Below are 23,415 nucleotides of genomic sequence, written 5' to 3' on the forward strand. Positions count from 1 at the left end.
TTGGGTAGGTGAGGTGGGGTGGGGGGGAAACTGTACATTGGAGGTGGTTGGGTGGGTGGGGGTTGGGTAGGCGGGGTGGGGTAACTGTACATTGGAGGGGGTTGGGTGGGTGGGGGTTGGGTAGGCGGGGTGGGGTAACTGTACATTGGAGGGGGTTGGGTTTGGACATTTACAGGGGCCAGTTTCGTTGATACATCTGATACCTGATACATCTGATAGAACTGATAGATATGTTAGCAACTGTTTATACTGTTTACTGTTTATTATTGATGTGGTTGAAAGGCAGTATTTTTGACACGTTGATGTGGTTGAAAGGCAGTATTTTTGACACGTTGATGTGGTTGAAAGGCAGTATTTTTGACACGTTGATGTGGTTGAAAGGCAGTATTTTTAACACATTGATGTGGTTGAAAGGCAGTATTTTTGACACATTGATGTGGTTGAAAGGCAGTATTTTTGACACGTTGATGTGGTTGAAAGGCAGTATTTTTGACACGTTGATGTGGTTGAAAGGCAGTATTTTTAACACATTGATGTGGTTGAAAGGCAGTATTAAAGGCCAACTTGCACGTTAAACCCTACTCTTCAATTATGGGTAGTTTACATCATTGGTATCTAATTTCATTATTTATTTTTTTCCATTTGACGCCGGAAATGCCACTCAGAAAGGGTTAAAAAGGTCCATGCACGAATAACATGCACGGAGCAAATGAAAAAGCTTATCAGACGCTAGCAGGGCCGTGACGTCACTCGAGGCAACTTATGCTTTATGCCCGTCCGGGTCATAGTACTACTGGCTATATGGCTCTGGCTAACGTTACCCCGCTAAGGCGCTAACGTTAGCATTATGTCTACTGTCGTGAACCATTTTAAATCGGGCCATGTAAAAGAGTTTGGGGAACGAGTAAAATGTGCAGGTCCTCTTCTCAGACCTGTGGGGCAAAGCACTGCACACACATCATGCCAGCTAGCAAGCTACACGTCGCAGCATGTTGATACGATAGCAGCCCCTCGGATAGCACTCGGTGCATCACAGTCACGAAACGGGCTACCACGATAGCTATTAGCTAACTAACGTTAACGTTACAAGCTCAAACACCTTATAACTACTACTATTGTCGTGTCCATAAGTTCCCTGGCAGAAAACTTGTGAGGACAAAGGTATACAAAGAGGAGAGAACCATTTTAAATCGGGTGATGTTAGGAGTTTCGAGAATGCTGGCTACCAAGCTAGCTAACTTAGCTACTAACGTTATATACACAATATGTACAACGACACAATGATTTACATTATTACAAATATGGTAACGTGGTTGTGGCTTTTACAAATAGTGGTTAGCTTTAGAGATGAATGGCTATGATCACGGAGCAATAGTGTTAGGTGAAACAGATACTAGATCCTCGGCTAGCCTAGTAGTAACAAGAAGGCTCTGCTTCCTGCCACTACCTGCTGTGACTCTCAGAGCCCCTGCTGCCCTGTACCTGCTGTGACGTCATCATTAAGATGACACACGCACGTTATGAACCATGGATTAAAATATGCATGTGCGTGGAGGTTGTGGTTTGGTCGACAAAATGTTTGATAAAAACGCTAAAACTGGGTCAATTTCGATAAAAAAAATGTCCCTCTTCATGAACGTCACCGTTGCCCTAGTCACATTGTTTATTGAACAAAAATACAACCTGCAAGTTGGCCTTTAAACAGATTGATGTGGTTGGAAGGCAGCATTTTTAACACACACAAAACAAACAATATAAATAAATAGTATACAAATAGCATAGAAAAGCAGCAGAAGCGCGAGAAAATAGCACTAATTTACAATATGAATTTACAATTTTAAGAGGTGTGTGTGTGTTCAAGAGTTTTATTTTTCTAATGCTATCTCCTATTCTTGTCCTTGTTCAGGAGTCTTGCGGCTCGTGGGAAAAAGCTGTCCCTGAACCTGCTGGTCCTTGAACCTGAAGGGAGCAGGATGTTGAAGGCTGCACTCTCACTGTCTGGGAGTGTTGCATTTATTTATTCTATTCATTAAAAAAAAATTGGACTTCATGGTGTTTTTGTTTTGTTCTTGATTTATTGTGATGTTTCTTCTTGACTTGTTTAGCGTGTGTTGTCAGGCCTTTGATTTGATTTTGATTTTCACTCAAGGTCAAGGAGGATGAGGATGCTAAGGGCTCTGGTGTCAGCAGAGGTGAAGAGGTCACTGAGTATTCTGAGTAGTGCAGTTTCTGTGAAAGGCCAAAGGTTATTGGAGTGCAGGTGGGTTTGTAACGGTGCGTGACGAGGCGTTCCAGGGTTTTTGAGAGGAAGGGGAGATTGGAGATTGGCCAGTAGTGGTTAAGATTCAAGGTTCAAGATTCAATCGTTTATTACAATTCTAATGCAACATTGATTGGAATTTGTGCACAGGTAAGCAACAATCATAAACACAACAGTACAGTATAATACTCATCAGCATAGACATGGAAATAATACACAAAGTAAGCTAATAAAGTAAATACCCATAGACATACAGATAGATAATAAAGTGTCTGATGCAGAGCGTCTGGACGTATGTGTCAGCATGTTTCAGAGGTCCCTAGAGGACATGGTTGATCTGGGCATCATTAGCCTGAACAGATGGTGAGAGGGGTCTCATCAGTGATGCTTGGTAGATCATGACCAATGGTTTTTGAAGCTACCTGTTTAATTTAAGCCCCTTCCTGTTGTCTTTCTAGCAGCTACCAGACCACACTGTGACGGAGAATGTGAGAACACTCTCTATCACGGTCTATAAAAGTCACGCATCCCTGGTTTAGAAACCCCGACCTTCCTGAGCTGTCGCAGAAATTACGTTGGTGAGCTTTCTTTTTCTGGCTGACATTGTTGTTCCATATAAGGTCAGAGGAAATGCTGGTCCCCAGGAACCCGAAGCTGTCGTTTCAACAACCTGCTCGTTGACAACCAGGGGCTGCAGCTCCACTGTTTTTGGCGGAAGTCCATAACCATCTCCTTGGCTTTGGAGATGTTCAGGGTTAGGTTGTTATGAGCAAAACCACTCAACTAGCGAGGAGACTTCTGCCCTGTAAGCTGTTTCATTCATACAGGAGATCAGACCTGTCACAGTGGTGTCATCAGCGAATTTGAAGATTTTAACAGAGTGAGAGATACAGTAGTTGGTTTCAACGAGAACAGAATCCAACACATCCCTGGGGGACACCAATGCTAATGGCCATTGACTTAGATACTTTGTTGTTAGTCCACATATCCGAGGACTTGACATGGACCACACACATTGACAGTGTTGTGAAGAAGGCACAGCAATGCCTCTACTTCCTCAGGCGCCTAAGGAAGTTCCAAGTCAGTCAGAAGATCCTTAATAGAGAGCATCCTGACTGGCAATATCACCTCCTGGTTTGGAAATAGCACCGCACAAGACCGTAGCAGACTACAGAGAGTGGCACGTTCAGCCGAACGCACAATTGGAGGGGGGCTTCCCACTCTCCAGAACATTTACAACAAGCGGTGCATGGGTAAGGCTAAGATAATTATCAAAGACTGCAGCCACCCAAACAACTGCCTCTTTGAACTGCTGCGGTCAGGCAAGTGATACCGGAGTCTTATGGCAAGCACAGAGAGACTCAGAAGAAGCTTCTATCCCCAGGCCATCAGGATGCTCAACGAACAATAACACTATGTAACAACCATCAAATGCACTCACAGCACACACATCCACACGCACACATTCACTTTAAACAAACAACTCACTGCAGCACCCACTCTACACACTTTAGAACACCTAAACACACTTTATATTTATTGGTAAAGAATTTGCACTACAACCCATACCTCATTACACCTTACTGTAAATTGTACCTCATCCCATTTCTGCTTTGCACTATATAGTATATTGTATATTAGTATATTGTATGGTAACTCAGTTACTTCTACTCTGCATTGAACATTGTACATACTGAACACTTGTGTCCACGTACGTGACTTCCATTTTTACTTGCTATACTTATTTTATTTTATACTTATCTATTTTTGTCTAGCACAGTCTCTGGAGCGTAATAGAAAGAAGCATTTTGTATAAAAGTATTCTGTACTTCTGTATGACAACTAATAAAGAAACTTGAAACTTGAACTTGTTAACTTTGACAACTTGGGATATATTGGTCAGAAAGTCAAAGATCACCAACTCAAATGAAAACTAAAGTAATCTTGCCCAGAGGATTGCTCTGCTGTGAGCTGCCCCAGGGTTAGTTTAACTGTTGGGCTTACTTAGCAGCTAGTTCAGGTTTTCACCGAGACTTGTGCAGACAGGGATGGATGGTGATCTCCAGGATGTGAAGCATGTTAGATACATTGGACCCGTTGGTCACCTTTCATCTGCATGTTGGACACATTGGACCCGTTGGTCACCTTTCATCTGCATGTTGGACACTTTGGACCCGTTGGTCACCTTTCATCTGCATGTTGGACACATTGGACCCGTTGGTCACCTTTCATCTGCATGTTGGACACATTGGACCCATTGGTCACCTTTCATCTGCATGTTGGACACATTGGACCCGTTGGTCACCTTTCATCTGCATGTTGGACACATTGGACCCGTTGGTCACCTTTCATCTGCATGTTGGACACATTGGACCCGTTGGTCACCTTTCATCTGCATGTTGGACACATTGGACCCGTTGGTCACCTTTCATCTGCATGTTGGACACATTGGACCCGTTGGTCACCTTTCATCTGCATGTTGGACACATTGGACCCGTTGGTCACCTTTCATCTGCATGTTGGATATCCATCTTCACCAAGCTCCTGGTCAAACATCAAAACGCTCCCACACTGCCGGTTTATTAAGGCACTCGTAAATATAAGGCTGGGATGTTCATTCCTTCTGCTGTTTCCACAGCGTGTCTCCTCTCTGTGAACTAATGCTGTTGGTGGGAGTGGCGCTCACACGTAAACACAGAGCAACAGCGTGACTGGAGTTTTCACAGGGCTGAATAGCTAGATATTGTAGCCTCTAAAATTCGTACGGATTGGAAACCATGACGATTAGCAGCAGCTGGGAAAAACATTATAGTAGGTTGTAATCTTTACTTGCACACAGTGCTCGTACATTATTTGTCCAGTTTTCACATATTTATTTTTAGTCGCAAATGTATTTGTCGCTAATTATTATTACCAGTATATGAAACAGAAACACTCTGATCTGACAAGTAGTGATATTTATAGTATTATTATTATTATTATTATTATTATTATTATTATTATTATTATTATTATTATTATTATTATTATTATTATTATTATTATTACCAGTATATATAGAGTGAAACACTCTGACCTGACTAGTAGTGTCATTTATTGTATTATGAATGAATGAATGAATGAATGAATGAATGAATGAATGAATGAATGAATGAATGAAAACTTTATTTAACAGATTGCAGAATGGGTACAATACAGTACGGCTCAATACACACAATTGTTAAGGGGATGCAGACCAGAGAAAGATATTTGTCTTGTTTACATCACGGTCCCCCATTTTCAATTCATAGTGGGCTATGATTATCATTGTTCATATTGTTATTACCAGTATATATAGAGCATCTTCAGAACTCTTCTCGTACTCCTTGATGGTGGAGAAGACAGAGAGGATCAGGCAGGAGAACACCAGCAAGAACCTAGAGAAGACAGATAATAACATTATAAAATATACATAACATTACTTCACTGCTAGGCAGGGGTGTAACGGTACGTGTATATGGACGTCACGGTTCGGTACATCCAGCCATAGGACGAATACGTCTCATACCATGTACAGTTTCTACTTCAAATGTACAGTTTCTACGTCAAATGTATATACTCCCTTTTCCTGACTCCTTCTGTATCACAAACAGTACTGTATTTGCAAATCTGGTATGTCATAAATGTATAGATGTAGCAGTACTGTCTATCTGTATGTCATCTATGTCATATATGTTATGATGAATTGAAAATGGGGGACCCTGATGTAAACAAGACGAAAGTCTTTCTCTGGTCTGCATCCCCTTAACAATTGTGTGTATTGAGCTGTACTGTATTGTACCCATTCTGCAATCTGTTAATAAAGTTTTCAATCAATCAATCAAACCATAGGTGAAACTAGGGTTGCACGCTTTATAAATGTATGCTCAATATCTTTACTTTACTTTACACTGACTTACTAACAGTCTTAACACAGAAGGTTATTCATTTAACGTTGAATATCAAGCTTGTATTGCCACATTTAGATGATGAATAAAACGTTGAAGCTTGTAAGGGCATGATGACGAACAATTAACAACGGCGCACTCTAGTCTGCAGACTCTGCACTGGGCTGTTTCTCCCCTCCCCCTCCCCTCCCCTCTACACTCTGCACGGTGTCTCCCTCCTCTCCCTTTCTCCCCCCTTACTACAGGTGTCCCTGAAACAAAACCATGAATGAATGATATGTTTGTAAGTTAACACAGCAGAGTAATGTTCATCATTTTCTTGTTCGCCTAATAATGATAACCAATGGAAAGACACAGACACACACACACACCAACGTTCTTCTGCGCAACTTTCCCCTCACAGAGAAAAAAACTAAACAATGCAAACATACTTTTGCTGATCTGGACTGAGCTCATCTCCAGTCGAGCTGCGGTGTTTAAATCCAAAATATTGATAAATCCGCTGCCATTGTTGTGTAACATGGCATCTCTTCTCTAGAGCCTTCTTTCTCTGCCTCGTGAAGTTAAATCTACTCTAGAAGTGAAAGTGAAACTAGACACCGGTGGGGGCAATACATTTACTCAAGTGGATTCCTGAACATAGAATGACACCGTTATCACTGACTGACTACCGCAGCAAACCTAGGTGGAACTAAGTATAACTTAATAAAAAAGTATTATATTTAAAAATAATAATTATAATAATTATTATAAATATATAATAATCATTATAAATATGTTTTCCTCTTGTACCAAATTTGTACCTATTCACTACACATATAACATTATAAAATATACATAACATTACATCACTACACATGATAACATTATAAAATAAAAATATACATGATGACATTACATCACTACACATGATAACATTATAAAATAAAAATATACATGATAACATTACATCACTACACATGCTAACATTATAAAATAAAAATATACATGATAACATTACATCACTACACATAATAACAATATACAAAATATATAATCTCACTACATATAATAACATTATAATATATATACAAATTATATATATAACATTACATCACTACATATAATAACATTATACAATATACGTATATCATAACATAAAATTACTACGCATAATGACATTATAACATATATATAATAATAATAATAATACACCATTACAAATATAAAATGTATATACAGTAATAACATGATATCACTACATACATAATAGTAAATGGCTGCTTTTTTATATAGCGCTTTTATCCAAAGCGCTTTACAATTTGTTACTCACATTTTACCCATTCACTCACACATTCACACACCGACGGCGGAGGCAACCATGCAAGGTGCCAACCTGCTCATCGGGATCAATTAGGGGTTAATTGTCTTGCTCAAGGACACATCGACACGCTGCCCGGGAGGAGCGGGAATCGAACCGGGAACCTCCGGATTGCCAGACGACTGCTCTACCTCCCAAGTCACTGTCGCCCCTTACCAATATCATTATAAATCAAGTAGAAGGAATACCTCTCCAACTGATCACATTACTGTTGACATGTAATTAATTGATAGATGCAGTTTTACTAAAAAGCTCCCTGAAGAGAGAGAGATGGGATCTATTGAAACCTTATTGATTACTAATGGGATGTTATTGATTATTGCTGAAGTGCTGAATTGAGATATATTTATCCCTCCTATATCCTCCCTTTACATCTCCTCTCCTTTCCTCTCTTCCCTCCTCCGCTCCCTTTCTATCCTCCCTCTTCTCCTCTCTCCTCCTTTACCTATCAATTTAATTTCCTCTACTCCTCTCTTCTCTTCTCATCTCCTCTCCTCTCCTCTCCTCCCATCCCCTCTCCTCTCAACATATACGTATTTTACTTGGCACCCTGGGAGAGATGTATGTGTGGTCAGCAGTAAATATGACACATAAGCGATCTGTATTAAAACTAAACGAAATAAGATATCCCAATGCCCCTGATATGACATCCTCACCATCATCCCCCCGCCCTCTCTCTCCTCCCCTCTCCTCTCTCTTCTCCCCCCCCCCTCTCCGCTCTTCATCTCCTCTCCTCCATCACATTCTCTCTCTCTCTCTCTCTCTCTCTCTCTCTCTCGGCAAAGGGAACTGCTCCCGCCTACCTCCGGTCAATGGTCTCTAACTACACACCCTCAAGACCCCTACGCTCTGCTTCTTCTGGCCGCCTCAGACCTACTCCTATCCAAGCTCCGGGAGGGTCATCAAAGAGAAGCCGCCTATTCTCAGTCCTTGCCCCACAATGGTGGAATGAACTACCCACCCCAGTTAGGACAGCCGAAACACGTACAATCTTTCGCCGTCGACTAAAGACGCACTTCTTTAACCATTATCTGAATAAAAAAAAAAAAAAAAAAAAAAATCTAACCCTGACTAACCTTACTGTCATGCACTTGTCCTAATAAACTAACCTACACTGTAGCACTCAACACTTTGACGAACATTGTTACTCAGCTGATAGAGTTGTGCCCTTCCTGATGGCTTGTCGTACAGAACTTGTAAGTCGCTTTGGATAAAAGCGTCAGCTAAATAGGGGTGGGACGATACATCGATCCAGATCGATACATCGATGTAATTATCAACAATCGAATCGGATCGATGCAATGTAATAAGATCGATTCATATCGATACTCTTATTTTGAAAATCCTGTGGCGAGTCTCATATCCGCCCAAGAACAACAGCAGTAGCTCCGTGTGTGTAGACGTTACAGCATAGCATTCTCCCTTTCTGTGTGTGTGTGTGCGCGCGTCTTTGGAAAGACCAGATGAGGTCAGAGGAGTTTGATGTTTAAATGTTATTTAAACATAAACAATATAATACATAATAAATGTAGGCCTATACATGATCATGCAACATCAACAAATTGTTGTAGGAACGGTTTGGGAGAGGGAGGTAGGGAGGGGTTTTAGGTTGAGTTTTGAGTTCCAAAAATAGTAGTTCGGTCTCAACAAGTCACTAGCCCTATTTGCTGTTTACCAATGATATTGTTGACTGGTAGAATCCTCAGCACAGTCCATGCTGTTCCTCCTACTAGCTCCAGATAGTTAGCCACAAACCAATGCAAGGTTTGTACAAACTGACTGAGGACAACTGGGGATAATCAGGGTAACCCGAGTAGATGATGTAATCTCTTCAGGGAAGCAAATTGGAAATCTGACAACGACAGTTCTAACATTTCAGGTAATTTTACATCAACATACTTGGTGTATATTGGTGTGTGTGTGGGCTTCAAGCAGCAAGGCGTGACTAGTGAGGCTCCCAGAAGTAAAAGAGTTGAACTAGGTTTTCAACAGGTTTGACCACATGGGTCCCATCAGCACTAGGGATGCACCGATCCGATATTGGTATCGGCCGCCGATATGAGTAAAATAGCTGGATCGGTTATCGGTAAAAAAATATATATATATATCGGATTGAAAATATATATATATATTTAAATAAGAAATAAAATAAGAAATAACCATTCAGTACATTTATATCTATGTGTTAATTTGTTACATTTAGTTTCACTAGGTTAGGAAAGTAATGTTTTAAGTCAAGCCTGATGTTGCCTTGCACAAAAGAATGATCCCAGTTTCTTCCACAGAGTGACAGTGAGGCATACAGTTTATTAATTGAATGAATGAAGTTTATTTTCTGTCTTTGTTTACAACAAATCAAAAACACACTTGTGATCCTTTACAATTCTTAAAAACAAAATATAAAAAAAAAAAAAAAAAAACTTGGATTAATTAAAAACATTTTCTTTTACTTTTTTGTAAAAAGAAATTGGACAATGGGTATCGGATCGGTATTGGCCAGTACCCAAACCCAAGCCCCCCACTAGGGCTGGGCGATATGGCAAAAAATCATATCGCGATAACGATATGATAATGTTATCATATCACTCGATATCGATAATTATAATTAGTTTTTTTTTAAATTTTTATTTTATTTTTATAAACAACAGATGTATGTTTATTTTGCAGCAATTCTTTGTCGTTGCCGCCATCTTTAGTGTTACATCCCCTCACACTCCAGTTCTCAGGCTGCAGCTGGTTTAAAAGCTAAAGTAAACCGGCTTCTCTGCTGGCTGTGGCTCCAGGGGAGTTGAACAGTTGGCTCTGCTAGTTTCTTTTCTACCTTTTGGCGCTTTTTTGGTGGACAAAGCACCGCACATGTGCACCGTGACTCGTGACTGGAGTCTAGCTCTGCTAGCACACATAGCCTACTGTGTACAGACGGTTTCAAACTGTATTTTAAATTAGAAAGCAAACCAAATAAATGGATAAGAAAAAAATAAATCTCAATTTGGTCAGTATTGTCATTTGGACAAGCAAAGCCATTACTTTAAGTTGCAGGCAAGAAAGACAAGTCTGTCCACTGTCTCTGGTTTTAAAACTGCCCTGCTGCAGGTCACAAAACAAAACAAAAAAACAAAAAAATAAAAATTCGATATTTCTTTTTCCGATTTTTTTTTTCTTCGATATCGATTATTAAAATATATCGCGATATTTATCGTTATCGTTATATCGCCCAGCCCTACCCCCCACCCATCAGCACAGTTTCTAAAGCTTCGGCTACTTTCCACCACACCCCATAACAAGCCCAGGCTGCAGCCCAGCCAGGCCCACACCCTACAGTCCAGCCAGGCCCACACCCTACAGTCCAGCCAGGCCCACACCCTACAGTCCAGCCAGGCCCACACCCTACAGTCCAGCCAGGCCCACACCCTACAGCCCAGCCAGGCCCACACCCTACAGCCCAGCCAGGCCCACACCCTACAGTCCAGCCAGGCCCACACCCTACAGTCCAGCCAGGCCCACACCCTACAGCCCAGCCAGGCCCACACCCTACAGCCCAGCCAGGCCCACACCCTGCAGTCCAGCCAGGCCCACACCCTACAGCCCAGCCAGGCCCACACCCTACAGCCCAGCCAGGCCCACAGTCCAGCCAGGCCCACACCCTACAGCCCAGCCAGGCCCACACCCTACAGTCCAGCCAGGCCCACACCCTACAGCCCAGCCAGGCCCACAGTCCAGCCAGGCCCACACCCTACAGCCCAGCCAGGCCCACACCCTACAGTCCAGCCAGGCCCACACCCTACAGCCCAGCCAGGCCCACACCCTGCAGCCCAGCCATTTTAAAAAGCCTCGTCTGCCTCGCCCTCGAATGTTTTCTCACGTTTGGCCTCTTAACACTCGACGTTCGGCAAACAACATTTTCAAGACATTGGAAGAAAAGAAAAGGTGCGACGCACAGGTCCGTCTGAAACACAAGACCCCACTCCTCTGTCCACGAGGGCTGGAATGTCTGCACCTTTACTTTAGTTTTCTCAGCTAGCAACCTGCCATCATCTGCCAAGCCGCTCCAGCAAGGTAATTTCCCCCTCACCCCTGCGAAGACCCACCCCTACTCTGCTTCTGATTGACTCTGACCCTGATATCTTTTGATACATCAATGACACTACCGTAAATAACAGGCCGCAAAAGAGGTCGTTTGGCATGCGGATGAGGGCACACACTTAGAAACAAGGTTCCTCTTTTGCACACTTGTTGCTGACCCCTGCCCTACAGTTTAATGCCTAATTTATACTTAGACGTATAAACTGGCACACAACTGTGTCTGCTCTTTGGCTCGCTCCTCTGGTGTACTGCCGTATTCATCTCGTTGGGCACTTTTTATGGGGGTGTGGAAAAGACAAAAAGTGCGGATGCAAGTAAAAAAAAACACCTCCTCCTGGCTGGCCACCAGATTAATAACCTTTATTACTTTCTCTCCTGGCTGGCCCCCAGATTAAACACCTTTATTACTGTTTCTCCTGGCTGGCCCCCAGATTAAACACCTTTATTACTTTCTCTCCTGGCTGGCCCCCAGATTAAACAACTTTATTACTTTCTCGCTGTCTTGACATCCTCGGACTGGGGTGGATATATGTCGCTGTCCTCATTAACGGCCAGCGTGTTCTCAAGTCGCTGGATCAAATCCTATATATATATAATAAACAATGGAAATGTATTTAAATGCTACTTGTTAATACTGTGTATTTTTTATTATGAGTCGTGTGAATGCATAGTCTTTACACACGAAAGGGTATACTTGACAAGTTCTTACCTTCAAACTGTCCAACTCTTGTATATTACTGGCATACGGATTTCCCCATATCACACCATTTGACATTAATAACACGATGTATGCCAGATACGTGCAAAACGTCGCCATTCCAATATTCCTCACGTTTCTTTTGAGCACTCAGATATTCCTATCGTTGTTTAGCTGGCTGGCCCCCAGATTAAACACCTTTATTACTTTCTCTCCTGGCTGGCCCCCAAATAAATAATCTTTATTACTTTCTCTCCTGGCTGGCCCCCAGATTAATAATCTTTATTACTTTCTCTCCTGGCTGGCCCCCAGATTAAACACCTTTATTACAGTCTCTCCTGGCTGGCCGCCAGATTAAACACCTTTATTACAGTCTCTCCTGGCTGGCCGCCAGATTAATAATCTTTATTACTTTCTCTCCTGGCTGGCCCCCAGATTAACCCATTGAAACCGGGAAACACATGTGTGTGTATATGCAGGCTATATAATGCATTATTAGCAGGCGTTTGCACCTTTATTACTTTCTCTCCTGGCTGGCCCCCAGATTAAACGCAGGGACCTTGAATCAAACTTTGATGAAGTTCAAAGATAAAGTAAATTGATAAAGTTATGGCTAAAACAGATTGTGTTTGTGTAGCACTAGCTTGCATGCCCAGCATGTAAACAATGCCTCAGGATTGGTAGACGACACAACTACATTACAAGTCTGTTTTTGTTGTGTTTAGTGTCTTTTAGTGATTAAAAGCAGTGTACATTGTGTTTGTGTAGCTCTAGCTTGTCGCTATGTTAACCCTTTCACTACCACACGACAGAAGGTTAACCCTTTACTATCACACTACCGACGGTTAACCTGCTGTCGTGGGGCAGTGAAAAGGGTTAACCTTATGTGTATTGTCGCAGTGAAAGGGTTACCTGTTTGGTAGTGCGGCAGTGAAAGGGTTAATATTTAGCCATATCTGCCTGCCTGAGGAGGATCTATCTCAGACGAAGCGAGTCTCTCACCTTGCTTTCTATCTCCCTGAGGAAGATCACCCTCACACAGGGTGGGGGGAGAGAACGTGTCCGCCTGCCAGACAACTGCTGATAGAACTGTTTTACTCATTCTTTTTTTTTCTAAAGATCTATTTTAGCATTTTTACAGCTTTTTCTGGCCACGCAGGACCGACAGAGGAGAGGGGGCGAACAGGAGGAGAAGTAGGGAAGACATGCGGCAAATGGTCACCGGGTGTGGGAACGAAGCGAACCCGGCCGGAACGACCGCCTCGCGACTCAGCGCGCTATATGGTGTGCTACTGGAGCGCCCCCCCTGCTGATAGAACTGTTGACTTGGCATGTTCCGAGTTTCTGCTGTTCAGGTGGACTCTCACGTTACAGAATAACACATATCTGTTTCTGCTATTCGGATGGACTCTCACATTACAGAATAACACATATCTGCCTCCGGGGGGGGGGGGTCTTTGGATGGCGACACATGATCGGCTCGGATCTTTCTAAAGCTCATTGATCACAACTGAAAAGACAAAGAATGAATAATCCAGCTGGGAGAGAGAGAGAGAGAGAGAGAGAGAGAGAGAGAGAGAGAGAGAGAGAGAGAGAGAGAGAGAGAGAGAGATAGAGCCCCCTCCTCCTCCACCTCATGGACAACGTCCTCTCCATCACCCCCCCCCCCCCCCCCCTCCCCTCCTCCTCCTCCTGGACAAGCTCCTCTCCATCACCCCCCCCCCCCTCCCCCCAACCTCATCACTGAGAATCCAAGGCTTCCCTTGAGGCCTGCCTCCAAGATCTCCAAACATCCCCGTTCTACAACGATCGCGTTTCCCCCACGACAGACATAAACCCATAGATAGCCGTTAGAGAAACAGATAATGGTGCATGTGGACTAATAATTCTTCCTCTACTAATGAAAGAGATCGTCCTGAAGGGACTGGACTGTCTACTCTCCTTTAAAATCCTGATGAGAGTCCGTCTACATGAGCACATGACCCCCATCCTACACTCACTGCATTGGCTCCCCGTCTCTCATCCCGGATCAATGATAAAATCCTGCTGCTCACCCATAACTGTATAAACGGACACGCACCTCTCTACCTACAGGAACTCATACTCCAAAGTCACTCCACCCGTACCCTCAGATCTGCAGGTAGCCTGCTCCTCCGGGACCCCAGTACCAGGCTCTGCACCATGGGGGGCCGAGCCTTCTGCCCGGCTGCACCACGCCTGTGGAACAGCCTCCCCATCCAGCTGAGGGCGCCACAGAGCCTGGACTCTTTTAAATCCTAATAGTTAGAATGCAACACAAATATTTAGTCAACCTAACCGTTAGAATGCAACACAAATGTTTAGTCAACCTAACCGTTAGAATGCAACACAAATGTCGCTGCAGCTATTCGCTGATAAGTCTTTCTCATGTATAATAGATGAGCTTCCATCAGAAAGCGTTCACACTGGGTGTGTTTGTGCCATTGGCGCGGTGAAGCAGAGCTGTAACAGTATACGTTGGCATGTTATGCTCTGTTGAAATGATCAGGACGGCAAAAAGGACCAATGCACAAAAACTGGAACGCGGCTATATGCTGACAACAACACCCTGTCTGACACCGTTGGCCACTGAATAACACCCTGGAGCAGTTGGGGGTTATGTGCCTTGCTCAAGGGCACGTTGGTAATGAGGGGCGGGAGAGAGTTATTGATTCACTTGCCCGCCCAGATTTTTCCTGCTGGTCCGGGGGATCGAACCGGCGACCTTCTGGTCACAAACCCGCTTCTTTAACGTTTAGGCCACCGCTGCCTCCAAATGGGCCCTGCTGCGTTTGGTAGAATAAACAGACTGGTCCACATAACACTGAAAATGATGGGGGGGGGGGGAGCATCCCTGCCTCACAATGCTCTTTGACAAAACTACAGTTGAACAGACTGTAGGACTAGGGATGGGTACCGAATTCGGTACTTTTGAGGTACCGAACCGAAACACGTCGGTACTACCGAGTATCGAATCAAGTGAGAAACCGAAAAGAAAATTTAATATTTATTTTTTTATTATTATAATTTTTTTACTTATTTTCTTTTTTCTTTTTAACTTTTTTTTTTTCATGTCAACGTTCACACGCACAATATATGCTTACCTAGGATTTGACTTGATTCAACAACAAAGCAGTCGGAGCAATGACAAGCCGAAAACTGTCGAAATTGTAGTTATTTGAAGTTTGGATTTTTTTTTTACGACTGAGGTAGGTAAATTACATTTCTTGAGACTAAAGTACCGAAAAAGGGTACCGTTGGGTACCGGTATCGATTCACAGGTACCGGTACCGGTATCGGTTCAAATGTGAAAGGTACCCATCCCTATGTAGGACTCCTCCCGGGATAAGAAAGCCAACCAGAGGGTGACGAGGACGGCAGAAAAGAGGCAGAGCGAGGTTATAAATTATAAATCAGAGGAACATGAATAAACGGACAATTCTGAAGATAATCTACTGTACCTCACACACACACACACATACTAGCAGGCACGGGTATACACACATACAGCTTATTTCTCTCTAATATCTCTCTCTCTCTCTCTGGTCACATTAAATCCATTAAGTCATTCTGATAAATAGTTCCAGCTCTATTACAGTGAGTCATATGATTAATCCTCGGCCGGCAGTAACAGCTCCTGTATGATAATATAATGTAGCTGATTCTTAAAGTATCTCTGTAGAAACTACTGTATGATAATATACTGTAGATCAGGGGTAGGCAACCCTAGGCACGCGTGCCTGCATAGGCACGCGGGGGCATTTGCATAGGCACAGGGGGCAGCACAAAAAAATAAAAATAAAAAATTATTTAAATTTTTTTTTTTTTTTGCTTTGAAATATTATAGTGAACAATTTTGTACTGTTGTCGCATTTATCTTGTTGAAATCTTCCCACAGGTTCTTTTTACTTCCACATATTTAATTGAGACCCTTTATTTGTTTATTATTTCAATTTAGCTGGAAATACATTGCTACATCATTCAGTAACATTTGCAGAGCCTTATAACAAAAACATTATTACGGTCACCATTGTGACCAGTGGGATTAATCAACAAATTGTATTATTTATTTTTCTATTTCATTGAACATTGCTATTGTTATGTTATAAAAGCAATTTTTTTACTCAAAATGTGAGTATTACCAAGTCAACTTGTGTTCTTAAAACAATGACAATAAACATAGTTTTATTAGGTTGAAATAATGTGGTTGTGTACTTATTTTTCTGTTAACTTATTATGGATTGAAAACTGAAAACCTTAATGCACAGTAACTGAACTCAATATTTGTAAGTTCTGGTAACTAATAATTTTCTTTTTACAGTGTAGTCTTGCGATCAATCAAAACTTATTTACACGATATACCTCACATTCACCCTCCATTCACATCCTGGTGTTCTCCTGGTGTTCTCCATTAGGCCTGTAGGTGGAGCTATGACAGCACACGTACAGTACACACACCGATGGTGTGTGATGTGTCCAAAAATGAATGGGCAAATGTGAGTGAAATGGTCGCACTGTATGCAGCTGTTTGTCTGCATTGCATTCCCCCCCCCCCCAACTCAGATTTAGGGTTGATACAACCATCATAATAATATTGTTAATAATAACAATAACAATAATGATGTAATAATGTAAAAATTATCATTAAAAAGACCTGATTATGAGAGAAAAAAAAATTACGATGCATGGAATATTGTTGAGGCACACTAGTTACAACTATATTTCAAACAGGCACTCCATGTCAAAAAGGTTGCTGACCCCTGCTGTAGATGATTCTTAAAGTCTCTCTGTAGAAACTTCTGTATGATCAATCAATCAATCAATCAATCAATCAATCAATCAATCAATCAATCAATCAATCAAATGTATTTATATAGCATGTTAGCTAAGCTAAGCTAACAAAGAAAAGTATAAAATAAACAGAAAAAAAAATCAATGGATAGACAAAGGAAAAACAGAACAACATGTCAACAAGTAAGGCAAGAGTCAAAGTGAGTCAGGGAAGGCCAGGCGATATAGGTGGGTTTTGAGTTTTGATTAAAAGACTTGATGGAGGGGGCAGATTTAATGGACATGTGGATGCTGTTCCAGAGGTCAGGGGCTGCGACCGCAAAAGCACGTCCCCCCCTAGACTTGAAGTTAGACCTACGGGTGGTTAGGAGACCCTTATCAGCCGATCTGAGGGCCCTGACGTTGGTGTAGGGCAGTGCTTCTCAAACGTTTTCTGTCAGGCCCCCCTTTGGCGGACCAAAATATCTTGGGCCCCCCCCCCCCCCCCCTCGCCCCAACAAAATAGTCATGAAATGGGCCATGTTTAAATTTATTGAAATAACACCAATATCATGACCTTTCAAATTGACAACACCTTCCCTCGCGAGAGCCACCTTGCCTCGCTGTGAAACAGCACTGCAGAATGGTCAGCTCCCATCTCCTCACACAGCGCAGAGAACAGGCGCGCTTTCAGGGGTCGGGTTTTGATGAAATTTACCACGTTTATAACTTCTGTCAAAACCTCATTCAGCTCAGGGCTAAGCTGTCTTGACGCTGGCGCCTCTCTGTGAATTTACAGTGCGTCCATTGCACGTTTGTCGAGACCCCCTTGATGAGCGCCTGTAGCCCCCTCCTTTTCCCTGCCATGGCCTGCGCACCGTCAGAGCAAAAGCCCACACAGTTCTTCCATTTCAGTCCATGTTCTGTCAGGTAACTGTCAATAATTTTGAAGAGCTCATCAGCTGTCGCTCTGTTTTTGACATATTTGCAAAACAGCAGATCTTCACTCAGTGACTGGGAATTTACAAAGCGAACATAGAAAATAAGCAAACAGTCTTTATTGCTGTCAGTCTTTGACAAGGCAACACGCATGTCATCCTCAAGGCTCAACTTGGCCCTATATTTTGTTTTCAGAGCTGTCATGGATGAAAAGCCAGCTTCACACAGATATGTGGTGCTGAATGGTATCAACACCTTAACTGCTGCATCATGAGATACTTGGTACTCAGCACCACACTCTGAAACTAGCTCTCCAGGTGGTATCAGATGAGATTTCAATGAGTTCTTCCAAGAGTTTGGATGGAGATGTGTCAGGAAGCTTTGTCTCAATGTTGTCTGTAAAGTTTTTTTTTATCGAGAGTAACTTGGTGATCCTTTTCTGTGTTTTATTAAATAATGATTTTCAGATTTTGAGAAATGGTCAAACTTATCCAAATATTGTATTTTCATGGAGAACAGTGCAGCTGCAACAGATAGCACTTTAGTGATAATTTTCTGTAATCCAATTATTATTATTTTTTTTTAATCTCAAGGCCCCCCCTGTCATGCCTCTGCGCCCCCCACTTTGAGAAACACTGGTGTAGGATTGTGAGGTCTGCTAGGTAAGCAGGGGCCTTCCCATTTAGGGCTTTGTAAACCAATAAAAGGACCTTGAAGTCTATTCTAAAGCGCACCGGGAGCCAGTGGAGGGAGGCAAGTACAGGGGTGATGTGAGCTCTTCCGGGTACCTGTGAGCAGTCTAGCGGCAGCGTTTTGGGGGAGTTGTAGACGGGCTATGGTGGATTTATTTAGCCCCAGGTACAGGGAGTTACAGTAGTCTAAGCGTGAGGATATGAAGGCGTGAATTACTCTTTCCAGGTCTGAGGGGGAGAGAATGGCCTTGATCCTGGCTATGGACCGGAGCTGGAAAAAGCACCCCTTCACGACGAGTTTACCTGCCTATTGAAGGAAAACTCTGGGTCAAAGAGCACGCCCAGGTTTTTAACAAAGGGCTTGACTAGGGGAGACAGGTTACCCAGGCTGCTGGCAATGACACTGGTTTGGTTCGGAAGGCCGAAACGGACGATTTCACACTTTGACTGATTGAGCTGTAGAAAATTGTGTGCCATCCAGCATTTGATGTCATCTAGGCAGGAACGAAGACTGTCGAGATTGTTTATAATGTTGGGTTTCATGGGGAGATAGACCTGAGTGTCGTCGGCATAAAAAGTGGAAAGAGATTGTGTTTTTTAATGATAAGACCAAGGGGCAGCATGCATAGGGAGAATAGGATAGGGCCAAGGATGGAGCCGTGTGGAACCCCGCAAGAGAGAGAGGCAGAGGGGGAGGAGCAGTTTCCGATATTAATGGAGAAGCTTCTATCACTGAGGTAAGGAGGTGAACCATGATAGGGCTGTGCCACTGACACCAACTGCCTGGTGAAGACGGTCAATGAGAATAGCATGGTCTATTGTATCGAAAGCTGCACTGAGGTCTAAGAGCATAAGGACAGCACAGTCCCGGTTGTCGGTAGTGAGGAGCAGGTCATTGGTGACCTTAAGCAGGGCAGATTCTGTGCTGTGGTTGGCTCTGAAACCTGACTGAAATGTGTCCAGGATGTTATTCAAGTGCAGGTAGGGAGACAGCTGGGAGAGAATAGCCTTTTCAAGGACCTTTGATAGGAATGGGAGCTTGGAGATTGGCCTGTAATTATTGAGCTGGGTGGAGTCTAGGTTGGGTTTTTTCAGAAGGGGCTGGACCATAGATATATATAGAACACTAGATAGCTGGCCCGCGCTGCCGGCCAATGGAGAGCGACGTCACTGAACCGCCGCCATCTTGGGAGGGTCAGCCTTGAGTGAGAGTGAGTGAGCTGCACAGACAAAAATACTCATAACTCGCTGAAATATTGACGGATTTACAAACGGTTTGGTTTATTACAAGCATTATTAACGTGGCTATGATTCAAGCGGTTTGTAAAAAAAAAAACATCTTTAATCTTTTTTTTATAAGTATGCAGTATCATAACTACATCTTTGATGTTTATAGCAAACCAACCCGTTTGTAAATCCGTCAATATTTCAGCGAGTTATGAGTATTTTTGTCTGTGCAGCTCACTCACTCTCACTCAAGGCTGACTCTCCCAAGATGGCGGCGGTTCAGTGACGCTGGTGACTCCGCCTTAAGCTATCTAGTGTTCTATAGATATCTATGGGCTGGACCACTGCATGTTTGAAGCAGGTTGGAACGGTAACAGTGACTAGGGAGGTGTTTATGATAGAGAGGATGCTGGGGCCAGTTGTGGGAAAAACTTCTTTGGGAAGAACAGAGGGAACTATGTCACTGTATACTGTAGCTGATTCTTAAAGTCTCTCTATAGAAACTAGTATGATAATATAATGTAGCTGATTCTTAAAGTATCTGTAGAAACTACTGTATGATAATATACTGTAGATGATTCTTAAACTCTGTAGAAGCTTTTATTTAAATGTTTTATTATTTAACCTTTATTTAACCAGATAAAAAGGCATTGAGACAAAATCTAATTTACAATGCTGACCTGGCCAAGAAAGCAGCAACGTTTCCACAATGGTAAACACAACCAAAACATATAAAACACAGAGAACAACACAACAAAAAGCAATCACTACATTGTGCACATTTGGAACAATAAAAAACCGAGGTACGTTACTAATTACTACATGAGCAGCTGGTGGTAAGGACCTCAGATAAACTCTGTTTAAACTGGCTAAAGGAACAAGTGCCATCAGTTTGAGGCTCGACTGAAGGTCATTCCAAGACCAAGGACTAAAATAAAAAAGACACCTTTTTTCCAGCCTCAGTCCACACAGCAGGTACCTGGAACCGTATCCAGGCACTGGATCTGAGGTTGTAAGAGTCGCAAACTGGTAAAAATCTGGCACATATATACAGTGGTAGTTTGCCTAAAATGGCTTTATACAATTAAATAAACCAGTGCTGCATCCTGCGCATAGTAAGTGAGGACCATCCAGTTAGGCTATACAGTGTGCAATGATGAGTCCTATAGGGTGCGTTTGATATATATCTACTGTATGATAATATATTGTAGCTGATTCTTAAAGTATCTCTGTAGAAACTACTGTATGATAATATACTGTAGCTGACCTAACAATCCTCACAAGCCAACACTGCATTTTCAATTTAAAGCTAGTTTTGGGAAGAAACATTCTTGAAAGTATACAGTATATTATATCATATTATCACAACTCAAATCTAAGGAATAACCTTTAGAAACCATGACCAACATTAACCTTAAAAGATGCTTCTTTATATAGCAAACGTGGCAGGGGTACAGCCAAACGGATACTGTCTAGGTCATCACCATATTAACTCAGTTCTAATGATATATCACACTATCTTGAGTTTTCAGAGGGTCAAACCCATGAAACCTCTGGTTCAAAACAACATAGTGCAGATTTAAACTTGAATCTAATCTAATCTAATATCATATAATATCATATAATTTTATATCCTATTCTATCTCCATGGCAACTGAACAGAGGAATGATATGAAACTGAGAAGGAACGACATAGAGAAAGATAAATAAAGAAGAGAAAACTAAGATAACGGAGGAATCTGCCCTCTGATCAGACAGACAGACAGACAGACAGACAGACAGACATACAGACAGACAGACAGACAGACAGACAGACAGACAGACAGACAGACAGACAGACAGACAGACAGACAGGCTCACTCAGTGGTAAATGGTAAATGGACTGCATTTATATAACAGCTTTTATCCAAAGCACTTTACAACGTATGCCTCACATTCACACAGCGATGGCAGAGGCGACCATACTGCAAGGTGTCAACCTGCTCATCGTGAGCACTTAGGGGTTAAGTGTATTGCTCAAGGACACTTTGACACGCTGCCGGGAGGAGCCGGAATTGAACCGGGAACCTTCAGATTACCAGACCACCGCGCTACCAAGAGAGTTGTCAAAGGCAGTTTTCTTATCAGTCTTGGACTATGTGGTGATGTAATTTATAGGCATGCTGCAGCCTCAACCCTTAAGTCCTTGGACTCCGTCTATCACTCTGCCCTCAGATTCATCACTAATGATATACGACACTCATCACTGTGTCCTTCATGAGAAGGTTGGTTGGCCCTCTCTGATGGAGAGGCGCAACAAACTGGTATTTGTTCATTTTTAAGACCCTTATTGGTAAGCTACCTCCTTATACTACATCATTATTGGAATGGAATTTTGGTACCTATGGAACCCGTTCTAGTGACTGGCTGGTCCTTAAGGTCCCCTGAGTTTGCTCTGAACAGGGTAAATCTGCATTTTCGCTATGATGCCCCTCCAGCTCATGGAATGAACTCCAACAGTCCTTAAAGCTTCATATTATCCCCTCTGTTGTGGAGTTTAAAAAACCTTGATCTCCAACCTTTGTCAATCTATTTGTACCTGTTTTAATTGATTTATCATCCTTGCTCTTTGCCTCGTCTTGTTGTCTTATTGTTATGATTTTATACATATTTATTATGTTGCTCATTTCTGTGTGTACACTTGACGTGACTGTAAATGAGGGAAACCTCAGTTGCCTTTCGAGTTTAACCCTTTCACTACCACACTACAGAAGGTTAACCCTTTCACTACCGCACTACAGAAGGTTAACCCTTTCACTACAGCACTACATAAGGTTAACCCTTTCACTACAGCAGGTTAACCCTTTCACTACAGCACACTACAGAAGGTTAACCCTTTTCACTACCACACTACAGAAGGTTAACCCTTTTCACTACCACACTACAGAAGGTTAACCTTCTGTAGTGTGGTAGTGAAAGGGTTAAACTCGAAAGGCAACTGAGGTGTGGAGCAGCTGGTGCAGACTGGAGCGCGACCTTGTTGACCTTGAGTTCCACGCTGGGCAGCCGGAGCTGCGGGTCTCCTGTATGAACAGCAGCGTGGGTTCTGCTGAGCGGGAGCGGTGCATTCGACCCAGCTCACATGAACCTACTGACCGGAGAGAGCTCACAAGAACCTACTGACCGGACAGAGCTCACATGAACCTACTGACCGGAGAGAGCTCACATGAACCTACTGACCGGAGAGAGCTCACATGAACCTACTGACCGGACAGAGCTCACATGAACCTACTGACCGGAGAGAGCTCACATGAACCTACTGACCGGACAGAGCTCACATGAACCTACTGACCGGAGAGAGCTCACATGATCCTACTGACCGGACAGAGCTCACATGAACCTACTGACCGGAGAGAGCTCACATGAACCTACTGACCGGAGAGAGCTCACATGAACCTACTGAC

The 23,415-nt window shown here is 42.8% G+C and overlaps 1 protein-coding gene across 1 annotated transcript in view; it reads right to left on the reverse strand.

Annotated features, from left to right (window-relative positions):
• LOC311230317 (potassium voltage-gated channel subfamily KQT member 2-like) overlaps nt 1-23,415 on the reverse strand; it is a gene marked incomplete at both ends in the record, with an annotated part of 96,062 nt that overhangs the window by 50,413 nt on the left and 22,234 nt on the right. The window contains one exon of the mRNA XM_084316558.1: nt 5,586-5,676. Coding sequence (XP_084172684.1) covers nt 5,586-5,676 — 91 coding nt within the window. The remainder of the gene's footprint in view (nt 1-5,585; nt 5,677-23,415) is intronic.

The sequence above is a fragment of the Notolepis coatsorum genome (genome assembly GCF_963971535.1).
Source record: "Notolepis coatsorum genome assembly, chromosome: 6".
Lineage (NCBI taxonomy): Eukaryota > Metazoa > Chordata > Actinopteri > Aulopiformes > Paralepididae > Notolepis > Notolepis coatsorum.